The sequence below is a fragment of the Ambystoma mexicanum genome, chromosome 4q (genome assembly GCF_040938575.1).
Source record: "Ambystoma mexicanum isolate Mex_15411 chromosome 4q, UKY_AmexF1_1, whole genome shotgun sequence".
NCBI classification, from domain to species: Eukaryota; Metazoa; Chordata; class Amphibia; order Caudata; family Ambystomatidae; genus Ambystoma; species Ambystoma mexicanum.
This window is the reverse complement of record NC_090928.1, coordinates 302,365,395-302,385,871: the sequence shown is the minus strand read 5'-3', so window position 1 is coordinate 302,385,871 and position 20,477 is coordinate 302,365,395. Positions and strand designations below refer to the sequence as shown.

Here is a 20,477-nt window from a genome sequence, read left to right as displayed (position 1 = left end):
GTCATAAGAAGGGCGGCCACTTGGGCCTCTCCCTCAGCTTTCTGAAAGCATTACTGTTTGGATGCCGGCTCTAGATCATATGCGGCCTTAGGACAGGCGGTTTTCAGGAACCTATTTTCTTAAGGAGGGTCTCCTCTCCACCATGGCACTTCAATAAGTTGTAATTGCCCATACAGTATGGAGGAAAGGGGACGGGACATAAGAGTAATTATAAGTTACTCACCGTAGTGACTAACGTACTCTTAGTCCATAGTCCCCTTTCCTCCATACGTCCCACCACCCTCTCCGACTAATAATACTGGTGTCATTAGGCAATGTTAAATCTATTGTCGACGCGTCAATGGGGACTGAGGTGTGGCGCAGGAGGGCAGAGTCAGGGAAGCGCATGCTCCGTGGGCTGCAACTCGCGGCCTCTAAATTTAAAGGGGAAGAAGTTATTTTCTGGTGAAAAAGGTTCCATCTCACGTCCCTTGGAAGGAACGCCAATACAGTATGGAGGAAAGGGGACTATGGGCTAAGAGTACATAAATCACTACGGTGAGTAACTTATAATTTCTGGTACTCCCTCCTCCAAATTCATACTGCTTTGGGAGCCTATCTAAGATGACGAATACGTGGGAGGACACAATCCATTCAAAGAACAAGTTACTTACCAACTGTAACGTTGTTTCGACTGGAGGTTCCTCCCACGTATTCCTCATCGACCCTCCCAATCTACCTCACAGTACAATTTACATGTCTGTACACTCAATGTTCCTTAAGAGCCTACGGTCTAAGGGGTACGCCTTGTCTACTCATCATTTAAAAATATATGAAAAAACAGAACTGTAGCCAACGGGCGCGGCTCGAGCCGTTTATACTATGGATGACGTTGACGTTCGACGGCTGACTCCGAGGTACATCGACGCCGCAACCTCGAGCACAGCGCCCTCTGGTGGAGAACATTTGTTTCCGAAGCAGCAAAGCTGAAGATATTGAATATCTAAGATGAGGAATACGTGGGAAGAACATCCAGTCGAAAGAACGTTATAGTTGGTAAGTAACTTGTTCTTCACTTGATAGTTTTTTTTTACTCTCAACAGAATGTGTTATATTTCTTCCCAAATTAATATCCCACAGAAGGATAATTGGTTCTATTGCTTGTGTTTTGGCTCTAGGCAATGCAGGTTACCATTCTCTCCACCTTGGTCTCTTATACAAGCAGGGTTTTACTCCTGCAGCCTTTGTTCTCTGGCTGTGCAATCCCTTGGCTGCTGGCAATGCTTGTTACAATTGTGTCCCACTTGACACCTCTTTCTGGGAGAGTTCTACCCAATATGCTTTTGTATCACTCTTCTCTGGCTTTGGTAATACCAGTTACAATTCTCTCTGAGGTGTAATCCCTCATTAGGAGAGTTGCACCCAGTTTGTCTTATCACTTTTCTTTGGCAATGCAGGATACAATGTTCCCCTATTTGGAATCTTTCAGTAGGAGAGTTGCGCCCAGTTTGCCTTAATTCAATGGTTCAGTATTCAAAATTATTATTCTCCCCTAGCGGTCTCTGTCGGAGCGCCCCAGGGTCATCTGCTTCAGTCCAACTCACTGGTGTGCCTTGACGTCTCCATCTGACTCCCTGGTGTTGGTATGGGTCTCTTGTGCTTTGGCTGCTCTTGTTAGTCTGCCGTTGTGCGCGCCGACCTTCAATGGAGCTCTCGCAGCTCTGCACACTTTCTGGTGCAAATTCAAAGCTGGAGCATTTCACTGCATGTCAGGAGCTTCCTTGCCCACATGGCGTGGCTTGCTTCAGCATCGCTTCCCTCTGCATGGCTTCATTTTCCCGACCTCTGCTACATCTCCTACACAACGTCCTGCAGCCGTCACAACGCAGACATCAGCTCCGGCTTCTCTCGGCTGCTGCTCTTGCACCTGAAAGTCCTTTAAGTTTTTAAAGGTCCCACTCAGGTGCTTTCCAATTAAACATCTACACCGCTCATGACACTTCATGGACTCTGAGCACCTCTTCCTCGTCGCAGTACCATGAGCATTATGGAACATGAAGTCCATAATGTTCTTGTTTGTTTTTAGATCAAAATTGTCAGTTTCACAATAAGCCATTAAGGTTTTAGAAACATTGGGGGATTTATTTAGATAGATCTCCCACTCTCCTCGGTATGAGTCCCATCCCATGTGATCTCCTGCATAATACCACATCTGGGGTCTGGGGTCTGGGGTCAGGATAAGGTAGCAGCTGCCTTTTTTTTTTTTTCTTCAAACCGTTGCTTATTAGTTCGATCAACAAACTTTTACAACTTTTAACATTAAATATTACTTCATATTATACATTTGATATTTTCAAATGGTCTCTTCATTTTCTTACGAGTCTATTCCCTACTCATTCATTATACAATTTAATATAAATTATATAGTAAGCAATTAAAAACTCTTTCGTATGCTATGCACCTTATGACAAGTTATTTATCAGCATATGTACATACATTAGAAGCAAGGATAGTATAGTGCATCTTTGTTGGTACTTCATTTATTCACTTAAATGTCATTTAGCAAATTGTAAGAACTGCAGGATAACATGGGTGTAACCCATCCTGTATGGAAGAGCATATAAAAAAATGAGAGCGTGCAATCACATAGCAGACTAGGCAACAGACAATTGACACTTGCTGAGGAGAAAACAGTACACTTAGTGTGGTAGTTACAACAGATGCTAATCCACCCCTTCAATATTTTGATACATAGTCTCAAGTTCTTGGTTTATGATTATTAGAAGTCTGCACAGGGACAATATAAGACTTGTTCTATTCCCCCACATGCAGGCTATCCAAAGCCACTGCCTATTAGCCTCGGGGCCTACACCATCTGTGTCAATTGTTGATATACGAGTTGCCTCAAAATGGGGACAAAATATAACTAGATGTTTCAAAGTTTCTATGATAGCCCCATCATTACAGAACCTGCATCCCAAAACCTTATCAGATTTCAGGAGAGGGTTCCAACTACCAATTCTTTCCAGAGTTAGTGATTGGTTCATTTTAAATCTAAAGTAAATTTCCCTAACTTTATTGCAATGAAATTGAATTACATACGGTGGAGTGAAGCTGAGTGTTACCAGTGTTCCTTGGACTGCGGATTGTGCAGGCTATCTACCTCATTGTGCCAGGAAGGTGCATTTTTCGCTAAATACTCAGCCCCGGTCGCGGAGCGACGCGGAGTGAAGCTGAGTGTTACCAGTGTTCCTTGGACTGCGGATTGTGCAGGCTATCTACCTCATTGTGCCAGGAAGGTGCATTTTTCGCTAAATACTCAGCCCCGGTCGCGGAGCGACGCGGAGTGAAGCTGAGTGTTACCAGTGTTCCTTGGACTGCGGATTGTGCAGGCTATCTACCTCATTGTGCCAGGAAGGTGCATTTTTCGCTAAATACTCAGCCCCGGTCGCGGAGCGACGCGGAGTGAAGCTGAGTGTTACCAGTGTTCCCAGTGTTCCCAGTGTAGCCAGTGTGGCTGTGGGAGTACACAACTCCTGCCGACTAAGATCCTCATCCTTAATGGATCGGCTGGAGCCTGGACCCTCCGGACTCCACATGATTGAAACCGTTATGCTCCCTCAGTCCAGCGGCGAAGACGGAGGAGTACACCCGCTCACTCGACGGCAGCGACGCTTTCTGGCTGCCGGAGGGATCGAGCCCGTCGAACTTTTGTCAACCTCTCTGGTAAGTGGCTGCAAGACGCGCAAAAGAACTTGTACTTCAATTTCATCCTCTAGTTCTGATAATTTTTATGACTGTCAGGCCATAAATTCTCCTACATTTAATGTCACTTTGACTTCAGCAACAGGATCAGTTTCATATCCTTCTTACGATACGAGTCGAGAAGAAGTGAATGTAAAAAACAGAAGTCAAGCTGAGATGCCCTCGGAAACCCAACCGGCGGCACTCTCAGAAAAAGTCTTATGTATCATTAAGCAAGACACAAAATCAAACCCCAACAGCCTAAACACTCAGCAAACGATCGACTCCCATCAATATAGAGTGGCAGAGCCGCTGTTGAATGAACCCTTAGCAGCCTCAGCGGGCTGCACACTGGGGCACGATAATGTCCACACGAAAACTAATGAAAGTAACCAATTGGACATAGTGGGCACCCCGGCTCGGTTATCCAGCAGCTACGATTTATATCTGTCCAATAACAGCCTCTTGGCCCAAGTCGAGAAAAATGTTCTGGCAGAAGTGAAGGGAAATACGTTAGCAGACGTTGAGTCCGATGGCGGAACCAACAACGGGTATCACGATGATGAAATGCTAATACAGGAATCGCAAGTTATTTCTGTAAAGAATCCGAGAAGTCCTAACCGGCGGAGCTCGCTTGCCATAGCGGACCAAGTACTTAAAGACTTAACTAAAATAAACACGATACTAGCAAGCCAGCAAACCTCTTACAACGAGGCAGACGCACTGTTCATAGACTTGCCACTGTCTCAGACGCCGGTTGTTGAGGCAAATATGTCCTTACCATCAAATACCCCAAAGCAGGCATCAGATACATGGGAGGTTGTGGAAAAACACAAAACATGGCTAAATCCTATGGTAAAAAGGAAAAGAACCAACTCTATAAACGAAGATTCCATTGATCTAATGTTTGTATCGCAAAAAAGACACACAAAAGAAGGATATGTAACTGAGCGCGATGAAAACCAGGACGAGTCAGCATTAATGAAAGCTGACCCAAACAGAGACGAAAGACGTTCCAAAGAAAATACCCCCGGGAAGCTTAAGTTAACAACACATAGTATGAGATCAAAGATCGCCAAGAAAACAAAAATGCAAACTAAAAGAATGGCAGAATGCTTATCAAAGGACATTACTAATGAATTAAACACACTAATAATGGCTGCTCACACGATTTCGTTGTCACCTTATATGAAATTATATGAACAGCTGAATGACAACATAAAGGATCAAACAACACTTTTGGCGATGTTGAACACCAAATTGAGAACTGTGGAGCAAGAGCTGATGAAAACTCAACAAACACTATTAAATGAAAATCTAAAATCTGAGACAAATGTGAAGATCATTTTAGAGCAAACTATGAACAGCGCAAGTGACAAACGTCTGTTTGCTGAAGTAGCCCGCGAAGCGATAGCTCTACTAAAACACCAAAAGTTGAACTTTAATTCCATGGAACAGCCAGTAAAATTGATTGTCGAGTGTCCTGACAGTTGTGTTCAGGGAACAACTGAAATCAACACATCACAGTACACTGAACACACTGTGGAACCTTTGACTGACAAGGAACCAAACTCAAATACCCAAAAACCACGCCAGGGGAACGGAGGTATGGTTGATCTCCCGTCTAAATGTAAACAAAAATTGAAAAGAACAAAGGAAACTCAAGGATGTAGCATTACTGGCGGTGACAGCGAACTACACCCAGCTCATAGTCCCGCAGCCTTGATGGAAAATGAGATGAAAGCCACGTTAGATCAACCAGTGGGTGTTAGCCCCAATGTGAAAATAGACCAGATTCAGCCCAAAAAAGACCTATTATTTGCAAAACTGCCGAACCTTAAAGATATCGTGATAGACCATGATCACCGAAAACCAAGTAGTGAAGGTGACCTAAACAACTCCGAAGTAGTCTTGGAAAAACAACCCACATCGACCGCAAAGGAGGTGTTCTCAATTTTCAAACCTAAAAATTCAGAGATTCAAAAAAAAAAAAATCCAAGAGGGGCTGATAACCCTGAAAAAAACTAAGAACAGGAGAAAGAGTAAAAACCAAAAAAGATCTAGTATCCGCTCTTTTCTAAGAAATATAAAAGGCTTCAGCATCACAACAACTACTAAGCAACCCTCCGGAGCTACTACTAACGATCATCCCAGCACACAAATGCCAAACCAACCAACTAGGCAACAGACCAGCCAAGAAGTTGAAAAAGGTACAATTATTGGTAAGGAGAGCCCTATAGAAGATCTATTAGATCTCTCGACATACGAGCAGAGCGAAAGCGACAAAAGTGGCTGGACCGAGACTCCAGATCTAACAACGAATGAAGACGGTCTACTGGCAGAAGCTGTGATTAATATTGACCTTAGTTCCCCTTTGCAGGAAGTGAAATTATTAGAGGTCAAGAAAACCTGCATGAAGCAGCCTATCTCTCATGATGTTCCATTGGGTAAAACCAGCGAGTTGGCAACCAAAGAATCTGAGCATCAGCAACGATGCATCACCATGGAGCATGTAAGGCAAGACATTCTCCTCACAAAATCGCCAGGTAAAAGCTCAACAACCTGTATAACGCTAGAGGAGAAAAGAGCGCTAACAATAGCAAGTAGAAATTGTGAGCACTCCAATGATAAACGTATATCGCGAAACTTGGATTTGTGGAAATACGAACGAGAATTTGAGGCTCTGGAAGCCAAAATGGCCTTGATGGACTTGGGATTAATCCCAGCTAAGATCCCCGATGAAACAAAGCCTAGAAAGGAAGATGCTAATCTAACTGAGCTGACTCCTTTGCAACAAGCCCATGAACAGATGAGGCATCCAAAGACACCGTCTAATTTACAACAAGGAATGTTGGAAAAATCCAAATCTAATATAAAAACGATCACAACCGACAGTAAAATGCCTAGACTCCAAATTCGGAACTTCACGAAACCAGGGAAGTATCTCGTACGTGTGGAGCGAATAGTAAGAGAAAAAGATGGCCTCCTACTAAATAGGAAAAACGTAATGAGATTAATACACCACATCCCGCAACTTAGAACAGTGGTCTCTGAAGACATACAAGTAGTCGAATTTGAAGATGAAAAAAACAATGACTGTGTGATACTTCATATAGCCTCCAAACTCATTTGAGATTCTCTCTTACAGGCTGGCTCAATTTTTAACTCCCTAGGGTTCGACATAAACGAGATCGGATATACAAAGGAGAAACAATCATCAAAGGAAAACGATACAAAATCTACGTATAACAAAGGAGATGTAAAGGAGATAGAAGCAAAGAACCCGAAGAACAAATACGCCTCGCCAGAGAGAGATATCCCTGGGAATAAGGAATCAAAGACAGTTTCAATTGGACTTAGGACAGGAAATACTAACACCAAAAGCCAGAAGATCGCCCCCACGAGTAACGAAGAACATGATTGGACGTGGGTTGCGAAAACCATTAACAACATTAACAATAGTTAATGCCAAAAGGCTGAGGAGGCCGGCAAGATATGCATAGCCTCATGGAACACAAGAGGCTATATGCATCTGCTTGGAGAAATCCCAAATGAACTAAAAGATATTGACTTATTATGCCTACAAGAGACATGGTTAATTGACACTCCAATTGTAAATGGGTTTGAGATTGCATTTAACGAGGCACTAAAAGGGAAAAAGGGACGGCCCATGTCAGGAATGATGACCCTTGCAAAAATCAAAAGTGGCATACGTATCTTATCCTCAATTAACATTTCATCATACATACAAGTCTCTAAAATCAAACTATCGATGAGTACAAGGAAAAACGAGAATCTACTAATGCTGATAAATATTTATTGGCAACATGCTGCAACTAAAGCAGAGCTGTTTATAGAAACCATCTCAGAAATCATCTGCAATATTAAGAGGACGGAAAAAAACGTAAACATCTTAATATGCGGCGATCTTAATATAAACTGTCTACCTAGCAGAAATGATGAGAAAGAAGAAGAGAGAGATCAAGTGGCCAAGCTATGGTTGAACGAAATGAAATCTTGGAATCTACAGATGATGAATGGGGAAATCACAGGGGACATCCCGCCACAACCAACATGGCGGAGAAATGCGTTAAGATCAACCATAGATTATATGTTTTCAAATGAAAAATTGAAAAGTGAAGTTACACAGCTAAAAATTATCGAAATGAAACACAGCGACCACAGTCTAGTAAAACTGTACTGGCAGACAGAACATATGGAAAGCCGAGTTGAAACTGCTAAAAATGATTTAATGATAGAACCCGGTCGCAATCGATTACGTCTAAATGCGATCAATGTGAACTCATTGCTAAAATCCTTGGAAGAAACATCAGAGGCAGACAAAATTGAATATATATCCCTTTTAGAGATATATCGAGAGAAGAAATCCTGTAAAGCTAGATCGGATTTCAGAAACCAACATGTATGGGATGAAGAATTAAATGAAAGGAAAAAAAATTGAACAAAGAACTAAGAATGCTCAAAAAAAAGAAAACAGACTTGAGCAACAAAAGTACAGAGAAACATCTTAAACAAAGCTATAAGAACTGGCTCATTAGCCATAAACACATAATGCTGCAACGGGATGCGGAATGCATGATGGCAACATTAGCTAAAAGAAACACAAGTGAGTTTTGGTCCTACCTGAATAACATCTCGACTCCTCAAGGTGCCATAATGAAAAACATAATACCAGAAGAATTATGGGTGAAACATTATGCAGGAATATTCTATAATAATGATATCAAAACAGAAGTGTGCACTACACCGGAGAGTGAGTGGTCAATTGTCATAGAAAAAGAAGATATCTCTCAAAATATCATGAGACTAAGCACATCAAGAGCCCCAGGACCCGATGGACTAACAAATTACTTGCTAAAACAGCAGCCTGAACTATGGACAGAATTCTGTTATCTGTTATTTTCAAATATCTTAGAGAATCGAAAAATTCCTACATCTTGGAAGAGCGCTATTGTTATACCAATTTTTAAGAAAGGGAAGCGTGATGATCCAAGCAATTATCGGCCTATAGCGCTCCTCGACGTGGTGGGAAAAATCTTTGCTTCCCAGCTGCAAACCCAACTAACAAACTGGATTAATGACTCCAAACGATATGATCCGCGGCAATCAGGATTTGTAAAAGGGGTCGGATGTGGCCTAAACCTAACGATCCTGAATTTCCTAAAAATGGAAGCCATCCGCCAAAATAGGAAAATTTATGTAGCGCTTGTGGATCTATCCAGTGCTTTCGACACAATTGATCGAGAGCTACTTTGGAGTAAGATGAAAAACTGGAAATGTCCTGAAAATCTACTTAAACCAATAAAAGAACTGTATACAGATACAGAAATTAAGGTCAGACTGGACTCCAACGGAACTTTAAGTAAGGCAATACGCACAAACCAAGGCGTGAAACAAGGCTGTCCCCTAGCAGCCACGCTGTTCACCTTGTTCGTGTCTGACATTGGTGAAAGTCTAGAATCCATAATTTCTTTCCCACCCAAAATTAACGGCTCACGGGTAAACTGGATGCTATATGCTGATGACATCGTCATGCTAGACTTAACCCCAATTGGTCTGACAAGAAAACTAAGAGCCTTAGAAAGCTACGTGGAGAAAAATAAATTAAAAATCAACTCCGCAAAATCAGAAATAATAATTTTTCAAGACCTCACAAGAAATAATAAGCAAAATAAAAACTGTGTACCTACATGGAGGCTATATAAAGACAACTTAAGATGTGTGAAAAAAACAAAATACTTAGGAATGTGGATCAACAGTAACATAAACGACTCACCATGGGCAGACAATGCAAAACAGAAATGCAGACAGTTGGCATGTCAAGGAGTTATTATAAATAAAAAGTTCGGGAAATTCTCTCTTCTACCTGTTCTAGCCCACTATAATCAAAAAGTCATACCAACACTGACATATAGTGCAGAAAGTGCACTAGGAGTATCTGCAACCCAATGGCCAGAAATGGAAAATCAATACTGGAGGCGAGTTCTTCACCTACAAAAGGGAATCTCGAGTGCCTGCATTCGATATGAACTTAATCTAATATCTATGCAGGCCCGAGTCCTATGGAACATGCTATCCACATATAGAAAGATAACTATAACTGACTGCTTACCCCAGTATAAAATATTACAGGACGCTCTGAAGGGAAATCCGGAATCAGCTATATCGAAATGGGCAACTGGTTGTAAAAACAAGCTAGCGGAGATGAGCATTGATCAAAATACCTTGGAAACCAATCCAAATTCTGTTAAGCAAAAGTTATGGGAGTTGGATTGGTGCTTAACAGTTGATGAGCGAAATCGGCATAAACTAATGAAAGATGCTGCAATAGAGGCTAAAGACCGGAACGTAATGTTACAATACTTGATAAAATCACCGAGTACTAAACATCGAGTGACGTACATGAAATTCCGAATGAATCTAATTAACACAAGAGTAAGTTATGCCGTAAGAACTCGAAACGCACTAGCACCACTAAGTTGTCGCTTTTGTACGAAACAGCAAGAGACGCTCAAACATCTTGTACTGTACTGCGAAAACCTGAAAGACATAAGATCTGTGCATCTAGGAAACTTAGTAAAACAATACTCTACCCTGTGCGGAGATGAGTTGTGGCGCAAATTTTTCAATCCACGAGAAAAGGACATTTTTGGATTGACTAACTTTCTACAAAATCTGGAGCTTGCGCTAAAAAATCTAAATTAACCTGGTTAATAGAGCAGGGTAAGAAATGATATATGTGCTACAGAAGCAGAATCCAAATAGGTGAAAATAAGGAAAACTGGATGACCCATTCACGGAAACAAGCAGAATCTGCAAATCAAAATATGGATCGGAAAACAGGATTGGAAGGCTAGCTACAAAGGATACTAAAATTGTTGCAAAAACTAATGTGACTAAGATGTATTCTGCTTAAATTCTGCTTCTCGGGCACTTTGTAATATGGAAACTTTTCTTTTTCTTTTCTCTTCTTTTACCTTTCATGTTTCAAAACGTTTGTATAAACTAAACGAAATAAAAAAAAAAAAAAAAATTACATACGGTTTATGTTGGACGTCTTGGGGTGCTGAAAAGCACAGCTTCCTTATATCCTTTGAGTTCAGCTATTCCACTTAACGTTTTACACCTATCATGCTCAAAAATACGCAGTTTAACATAATTTGGTCTAAATTCCAAATCTGATGGTTTGAGTGCAATTTCGTCTAGTAAATGGACCATTTGTGCGTGGTAATCAGTGATGGAAGATCGTTCAGAGACAACCATTAATGTCCAAGATCTTCATATAAACAATTATCTGGCGGGTATAGCATTCTGGCAAAGTTAGACAATAGCCGTCAGTTGTAGTGCGCAGACAGAGCAGTGAGACCGAATTCATGCCTTATTATCATATTGGGAGTAGATTTGGCCAAACGCAATGCCCCCTTCCATATACGACCTTGTAGTTGGTCAAGAAAGCTGTTAATATTCACAAGGCACATATCCAAAACGAAAAGGAGCACAGATTCCACTTTCAATATATAAAATTGCAGTAGTGGCAACAATGAGAATTTGCAGAACTTGATATAAACCATCTGCATTTGAGTGGAAAGAGGGGCCACTTTCTTGTTCAGTACCTCTTTCCACATTGCCAAGGAGTTGGAATCAGTTATTGTATAACCAAGATAGCGAATGGCAGGCACTATGGTTATGGGAAAGTTTTCAATTTTCCAATTTTGAGTAGTACGTTTTCTCTTAAAGTTCCTAAAAACCACAATGTGAGATTTTTCTACATTACATTTTATTTAGATTGTGGCTTTGGCAGTAAGAAGCAAATACATCTAGTTTAACTTGAAAGCCTTTAGGAGTATGATCGAAGATGACTATATCATCGGCAAAAGCTATCCATTGTATTTTTAAGTGACCAAGCCTTGCTGGATAAGAAATCTGATTGTTCCAAATGTCATTAATGCCACATAAGTAAAGATTGAAGAGTGTGGCCGCTAGGTTGCATCCCTGCTTCACACAACATCAATCCTTATTGGATTTGTTGTTGCACCATCATTGTTCACTCTTACAAGATAGGTGGTATTTGCATGAAGCTTGGATATCAACTGTATAATGTACTCGGGTATGTTCATGGCAACCATTTTTTTCCAAAGTAGTGTACGTATGACACAGTCAAAGGCAGATGTAAGGTCTATTGATGCCATGTACAAGGGACCGGAATTCCGTACTTTGTTTTTCGCTAGCAAATGCGCCATAATTGTTGCATTAAGGGGAGTGCCCATCCTTGCCCGAAAACCAATTTGATACCTGGACAGTATCCTAAGCTGCCCAATCACTACTTGTAATTCTCCCAAAAGCAAACTAGAAAAACTTTCGCAGCAGTATCAATTAGCGCAATAGGTCGAAAGTTACCGAGATCAGATCTTAGACATTTTTTATATATTGGCACGATGATAGAATTTAGCCAAGAAGGGGGGGATGTCAGCGCTTAATAGGGTGTTATCAAAGAATTTTTGGAAGATCTGAGCCCACATAGCTGGATGCCGTTTGAGAACACAAGGGGGAATCCCATCAGGGCCTGCTGCTTTTGAGTATTTTAATGCAATTATCGTACTTTCTATACTACACACTGACCATGGAGAGAAAGACGAAGTGGCTAAACTAGCACATTTAAACTCGATTTTTGCAAAGGCTGCAGGGAGAGAATTTTTTTTTTCAAAGAATATCTACCAGACATGTGCAGATATCATAGAAGACTGATCAGTTGGGAGTACAGTTGTACCAGCCCTAAGCAAGGCCCATGTGGATCGTCTATCCCTGTGGCAGAGTGTACTAAACATTTGTTGATTTGTCTGGTTGTGAATAAAATGTTTATGATTTCTGCATTTGTTTCAATAAGTATTCAAAACCCTTTTTTTTCCCATCGTGAAATCCCCCCACATGGGAGAGTTTTTGCAAAGTTTGCGGCGAGCCCTATTCTTGGTTCTCTTGGCTTCAAGAATTATGTTGGAGTTCAGAGTAGTAGATCCTACGGAATGGTAAGTAGAATTTAACCACAGAGAATTTATTACCTCAGTTATAATTCTGGATAAGCCGTCGAGTTCGTGATTTGGTAAGGTTTGCTCATGGTGAGAGCTGTAATAGTGCATAATGCGTGCAGAGATCATATCGTTTGCCTTGTCACAGAGTTTAGTGACCCATCGAATTGACAATCCAGGTCGATCCCCTTCAAGCAACCCCTGCTGGTGGTCCTTGACTAGTGCTGGCACATCTACCTCCAGATTCAAATTAATCATGTAGTGGTCGCTGTAGCCAGGATCATAGATTACAATGTTGCTGGAGATAGACTGCAAGCCCCGAGATATAGCAAAGTAATCAATACAAGTGGAGCTGCCACCTCTCCTCCATGTATAACACCCATTGCTGATCTCAAAAGGGAGAATATCGAGTTCCCAAGATGCCAGATACTCTTTCCACAACTGACCTCTGTATCCCGCTTGCTGAGTAGCCTCGCAAATCACACTGTTAAATTTAGGTTTCAAACAATATGCATTGAAATCCCCTCCTAAAACTATATCACAAGTAGGATATACTGATAAAACTTAGTCAAAACGGGTATCCAGCTCTTGAAAAGCAAGTGGTAGCTTGAGAGCTGCAGGATTGTGATATAAACATACAAGAAGCATTGGGGTCGACTGTTTGTCCTTGAGCAAGATCAATACGGCCAGCGTTGCTAATGCGTTAAAAACATCTAACACAAGTACATTCAAGTTGGTGTTTAAACATATTGCTAAACCACCATACGGCCTACCAGCTAGGCCGCGTTTCGCTTTTGTTTGGTGGACAGTGTAACCAGGCAACAAAAGTTTGTGCTCGCACATAGTTTCTTGGCATAACATAATGTCACATTCCATGCCTACATGCACATTGCTAAACCATGAATTTAAGTTTCTAAACCCACACGAGTTCCAAGACAAAATTGATAAGGTGAGGGGCTGGTTAGTGGGGAGTGTTATCCATTGCTGGGTTTCGAGTGTTGTGTAAAGCAGCTAACCATGACCAGTCCTTACTAGTATTGGATAAGCCTACTAATTGAGCAATTACTTCCGCATTTACCCCGCTCGGTACGTCACCAGAGGCTAAATTGGGCAACTGCGAGGAAGTAAGCACCGGAGGAGTTTCACTAAATGAGATGACATCGTCGATGGAATCGAAGGGGTGCAGCATCAGGCCAATAAAGCGCAGCTCTTCCGTATATTGTAAGAGCAGGTTGGTAATAATGGCCGATTGCACCTTACATACCATACGATGAATCTGGATTGGCAGCAAAGTTATCCACTCAATGTCAGTCGTGTTCAGTGTGCGAAGAGCTGGAATTCTACGGAAGGCTTGCAACAGTGCAGATCGATTTAGCCGCTTTATGCCATTTTTATCCGAGATGATTTCCCATCCTATGATCGTTGTGGAGTGTTTACTCATTTCTCCCATCACTTCAAAGTCCCCCCCAGAATGGATTGAAGATGAATCTCGCTGCCTTTGCTTTGCGCCCTCTCCCTTTGAACCTTGCAAGAGTAGAAGCTTCTTTCCAGACTCACAAAAATTCTCAGGGTAGTGAGGCTGGTGCGGCTCATTATTAGATGAGAAGGCCCTAAGATCCGGTTCAATGCCCAGCTCCATCTCACTAGTAGGACATGGTGTTTCTGCCACCTTTCCTACTTGAGTGATTTTATTGTCAATAGATTTAAAGGAATTAGGTAGTTGAGTCTGAGAAGACGAGTGCACTTTCTCGGCAGTGAGGGAGTTCGTCTGCTGGGTTGGCAATTTTTTGGAGTTATTTTTGGAGAGGATTTCTCCAAGGTCCAAAACACTTTTAGGGGTTTTCAATTCATCTGAACCCATCGATGCTGCAGCTTCATTACTCTTAACAATTTTTTTTTAGTTTTTTTATTTGATTTGACTTGTGTAACTGGTTCAATATGAGAAACTTGGGTCGCTTTTTTTCAGTCCTTTTTCCTTTTCAGAGCTCAGAAGAAAAGTCTTTTTTCCTTCCTTGAGATGAAGGTGTGCTCTGCATTAGGCGGGGGACTTTCAGCAGCAGTAGGTGCAGTGCAATCAGGAACAGAATCAATTTGGTCATTTGCATCTAACAATTTGGTTAGTGCTGAGGGACTGTCAGGATGGAATGCCAGACCCCCATCTCTGCTGCCAAAAGGATCCCCCAACTTCTCTTCTCCAGGTCTAGATTGTAGAAAAAATAGGATCTGTTCCAGCTTCTCAGCTTGTAAAGCAACTTCCAAACATAGTTGGGCATGCGTGAGAATTTTGCAAGAGGTGTCCGGTCTTGGGCAAGCACAGTTTGAGCAAATGATTGGGGGAATGAATAAGTAGCACAGGGAACATTCATGACTTGAGATCCATTCTGAGGGGCAACTGGCTCATCTGTTTGCGTAGTCACGGAAATATTACAGGGCACATCCATTTTCAGCGGCTGATGCGCCTCTGGTTCCCATCTAAGACTATCAGCAAATATGAAGCCCTCCAGTTGGTTGATTTTTATAAGGATTTCTGTCAACGCTGACTTGCAGTCCCTTAACTCATAATGCGTGTATTCATGGCCACGGTCTAGTAGATTAAGTATTCTTGTTAGTACAGGTTAGGATGCTTCAAGGGATTGCATATCCTCTGTGGATTCTAGGATGTCAAATCCCAAGGGATGATTCAATAGCTTTTTAGCGGGCGAATACAAGGGATCTAAGCCAGAGTTTATAGTGCCATTTGGAGCTGGAGTTGGCGAAGAAGGACAAGAGCTAGAAACAGGAAAGTTGGATGGCTTGGTTGTGTTTGAAGGAGGTGCTGGAGAAATGTTTAGGTCCTCCATGTTTGCCACATCTTTACAATGAATATGTACATCAGCTCTTTTACAACTAGGGTAAGTGACTGGAGTGGAGGGACCAACCGATAGCCGCACCCGTTTTTCAAGAGCGGCGAGTACGACCGGGGCTAGTATGGAGTTGTCCGAGGGTGAGGAGGGAATATCATCAATTGAACGGTCAGGGGCAGGAGCTACAACATCCATACGCATGCTAAGAAAACTTTTACGGGAGGTCTTTGGAGAAAGCTTACTTTGAGGGGGATCAGAATCAATAGAAGCAGACCCATTTGTTGCCGCTGCGAGTGCTTGAGCACGCGCATAAGAGAATGCTATCTCATGCCTTATCAGGTCCTGGTCAGTAACAGGACCCCAAGATGCAGCAAAACCGGTGCCTTCACAAGGCACAAGAGCATCGCTCCTCACGGAGCACTTTGACATCAACATGCGTTTGTTTTTCTGGATTTTTTTCGTATTCACAGGTTTGGGAGCAGATGTTCTAAGAGTGTGACCACTATGCAAACATAAACCTTTTAAGCCTATCGTGCTGAGTACTAGCAAAACAGCCTCAAACCCCAACAGAATACACAACTTTAACCCATAAGAATTTCAAGGATATGACACAACCTGAAAAGGGACCATGCTCCCGTGCTCACCTCCTCACCGCCTAACAGCGCAACAGTCACTTGGAGCCCACTTCGATGCGCGCGCGCGATGCGCGTGGAGTTAAGTAGGAAGTTGGAGTTGGCTGGGGGCAGTGTGAGGGGGCGGAGCCAGTCAGGGAGTGATTGGTGATGCGTCCAATACGGCGTTTCGCTGACAAGATGCTTCCTCTTGCGCACAGCGCTTGGTGAAGAAGCAATTTGCTGCTAGAAGTCAGTCCACTGCAAGCCAGTAAGTCCGGGCAGCCCAACAGCCACTTGGAGCCCACTTCGATGCGCAGCTGCCTTTCCCTGGCCACATGAGAAGGGGCCCATGTCTGGGTTTCTGGGATGATCTCACTAGATTCATCACGCAGGCTTGCTAGGAAATAAACAGGATATGCTCACCAGAGAGCGAGATTGATCCTCAATGCCAGAAAGACAATTTTGAGTCATTGGAAAATCCATTGGAAAATCCAAGGGAGTTTATATAATAACTGGACAGAGTTAATGTTGAGATTTCCTGGATACAAACTTTGCATATGTGTATGATTTTCCTTTTTATGCTGTAATGGTGAAATGACAGAAACAGAAACAAGATTGTAGGGGTATACGAGATATACCTATGTTTACAAGTTTCGAATAAAAAGACAGCCACTCTGAATCTGACAAACTGTTTACTAAAATCCTTTTTTCCTAGAAGCAGTCTAAATTGAAAATACATTTAAATCAATTATTTATGTCAGCATGTGTAGTACTTCTAAAAATAGCTTGTACTTCTTGCACTTGATTCTAATGGTTGAGTATTCTGTCGGGTCATTTGTTGTGCCTCTGTCCAGATATATAAATCATTAAAATCATATGCTAGCTTTTATAATTATTTATGTCCAGAAACCTTTCAGAAGCCTGAGTGACTTTAATGGAATATTCAAAACAAAGGTCACGTTTGATACTTTCCAGTGGCATTGCAAGCAGCGATATTCCATACAATTCCTGCCAGATGGCAGACTAATGGAGCAGTTACAATGGTTTGTCGTTAAGTCTGAAGTTATTGTATGGTTCTCCTTCTAATAAATCTTGTACATCACGTTTCACTTATTATTACATTATGAGATCTGCCAGATGGCTGATAGACACATTACCTGCCTCATACTTCCCTGTCTGCCGTAATTCCACCATAAGGTGAAAGCCTGGTTGCCCACTGTCTAAATGCAATCTTCTGTATGTTATCCACCCTCCGCAAACCCCCATTATCCATTAGAAAGAAACTGTTACCTAGTTGCATTTAGGCCCTAACAAAAAAAGACACTAAATAAAATGCCAAAATCAGGTACGCATTGAGATCTTTCCAAGCTGATCCACCACATGATTGTTGAAGTGCAGAATGCTTACATGCTTTGTATAAGATAATCATTAACCCTCTCAAAAGCATCAGAACATAAACAACTGAGATGTAGCCACCCTAATCGATGCCTTTGCTGGCTTCCCCAATCTAAACATTTAATATAGCCCTAGCCTGAAGGCTGTACCAGGTGTTATGGGCCCTGAAGATTGGGGCAAAAGCCTGAGTGCAGTGGGTGAATGAAGTTAGTGGGAAGCATCATATGCCAACCGCATCTCTGTGTATCGCAACCTGTATAGGTGTAGTGTTTGACATGTATGTTATTTTATGTTCCTGAGTAGGTAACCCAAATTGCACGGATCTGCTGTCCTCACTGAATGTATGTCATTGATGTACCATCATCTTGAATCCTCACCTTTTTGGTCTTCTGCAGAAAATCCATTCCTTATAGGAGCAATGAGCTGCTTAACAAACTAAAATCGGCTGGTGTTGGGGAAAGACCAATAATATGGGTATCGCACAGTATGGGAGGTAAGTCACTGTTGGTTGTTTGTGTGGCCCTTATCTTGTGGGCACCATAGGGTTGTACAGATAAAATCCACATAATTATGAAACTTGATGTTTACCACACTCTCTGAGTTAATATTAATTGATAATACATATGTGCTAGGGTTTTACATTGTTTAAAAATAAACAGACATACACTTCTTGTGCCACATACCGACTTGCATGAACATTCAGATCCAATCTATCCCCACATACTTGCTAGTGCCCCATACCCACTCTCTGCTCCAAGGCATAACCTACTCCATCCAATGGCAAAACAACTCAGATTTTAAATGTATTTGTATTTTTTTGTATTTTTGTTTAATTCATGTTGCACTTTTCACCAAAAGCACTAGTACAAAAAAACGGTACAATCAAAGTGAATAATACATTGCAGATAATTCAGAACAGGAGAGAGGGGAGACAAGATGGAGTTAATTTTTGGAAAGAATGGATAGAAGATGGGTTTTAAGATTGGTCTAAAAAAGAAGAGGAAGAAGAACGAATAGTGAGAGAGTTCCAATGTTTGCGAGCAAGTATGGCAAAGGAGCTGAAATGAGAGGACTCACAAGGTGGTTTAGGAACCGAGAGAAGGAACTGATTCTAAGAGCGGAGGGCATGAGGAGGAGAATAAAGTGAGATATGTGAAGATATGTAAAGGGGAGAAAGACTATGGATAGACTTAAAGACTTAAAGACTGGAGAAGAGATAATAAATAAGATGAGGTTTGAAAGGGAGAAGAGATTTTGAGAGTAGAGAGGGTGTAATAGAGGTACAAGAAAAAATAGAAAAGAGGCATTGAACAGAGGAGCTACAGACAGAGTGAAGAGGCAGGAAGACCAAGGAGATGAACAAAGCAATAGTCAATATGTCAGAAAAATAGACAGGAAAGAAGAAGCTTGGTGGCGGCATGAAAAGAGAGATGGGGTCAAAGATGGCGGATGTTAAAGAGAACGTAGTGACAGGATCAGGCAGAAATGTGGATAGAGAAGGAGAAAGAGGGGTCAAAGATTACACCCAGATTGCAAGCAGAAGGAGAGAAAGGAAGGGGGGACCAAAACGGTGCGGGATGAACAGTAATATGAGGGTCTTTACTGGCCAGACAATTAAAAGCAAAGGATCTTACCAAAAAGTTTACAGAGGAAAGATAACAACTTGGCTATTTTAGAAAAAGACAAGCAGGAGGTGATGCAAGAGTTATTTGCTGATCTGCACAGTGAAGAAAAGTTTGATGGATCTAAGCAAGGCAAATTCCTTTGCAGTTGGTAAGGATCAACCCTGTCAAAAGAACAAGCAGATGCTCTCGAAAGCCCCATAACTCAGGAAGAGTAACAAGCAATAGACAGGATAAAATTCCATAAACGTCTGAGCACTATATTTTACAGAACATTTGCTGAAGTGCAGAGCCTCGATATGGTGGAATTATATTTTCTGAACTCAGGGGATGATAGCTTCAGCAGTGGAATTGGCGCATTTCACACTGACACCCAAAGAGGATAAAGACCCACAGTTAAGTTTTTCATACTGAAGAATAGTCATAATTAACTTAGATGTGAAAATGTACACAGGAGTCCTAGCATTGAGATTAGAAAGTGTCTTGCCATACCTGATTTCTCCAGACCAGTCTGAATATAATGAAAACAGGAATGCCTTTGACAGCATATGCAGAATCTTGTACATAAATGATAGGACTTCCAGGAGGAAGGCTGGGGATCAACGCATTTACTCTAACTAGATACTGAAAAGGTGTTGGATTGCGTGAATTGGCTTTTTTTACACACAATATTGCTGAGAAGGTGAGCAGGACCACATTTTAGGAACATGGTCATGCTGAACTATGGGTGTCCAGGTGCAAGAGTGAAAGTAAATGGGCGCCTGTGTGAACAGGGTTGCCCGCTCTTACCCTTGTTGTCCCCATGACCATGGAATCTTTTGTACAGAGGATAAGAGAAAATGAAGGGATAAAAGGGATAAGCTGGGTCAGTAGATAATAAAATCTCTTGCAGATGACATGCTGTTAATGATTACAGACGCAACGAATCCCTATAGAACATATTGTTAGAAATAGATAATTTTAGAGTGTGTCCGGCTTCAAGAAAAAACCTTTCGAAGTCGCGGATCCTAAACATATCAGCACTACAGGGGGAAGTTGAACAGTTGAAGAAAATAGTCCTCGTAAGGTGGGCAAATAGATCCATTAAATACTTGGGCATCTTGATAACAGTAACTTGCGCAGTTGAACTGAGCTGATTATCCCAATCAGATGGATAGGCCTACACACATAATGGCTCTGGAGAGTAGCACTAATAACAATGAACATACTGCCGTGATTAATGAAGGTGTTCCAGGC

General features: G+C 41.8%; 1 protein-coding gene across 3 annotated transcripts in view; it reads left to right on the top strand.

Moving 5' to 3' along the window:
- The window catches only part of SERAC1 (serine active site containing 1), an 898,347-nt gene that overhangs the window by 696,482 nt on the left and 181,388 nt on the right, over positions 1–20,477 (top strand). For all 3 annotated transcript variants that reach the window (XM_069607873.1, XM_069607874.1, XM_069607875.1), the window contains one exon: positions 18,015–18,112. In XM_069607873.1, coding sequence (XP_069463974.1) covers positions 18,015–18,112 — 98 coding nt within the window. The remainder of the gene's footprint in view (positions 1–18,014; positions 18,113–20,477) is intronic.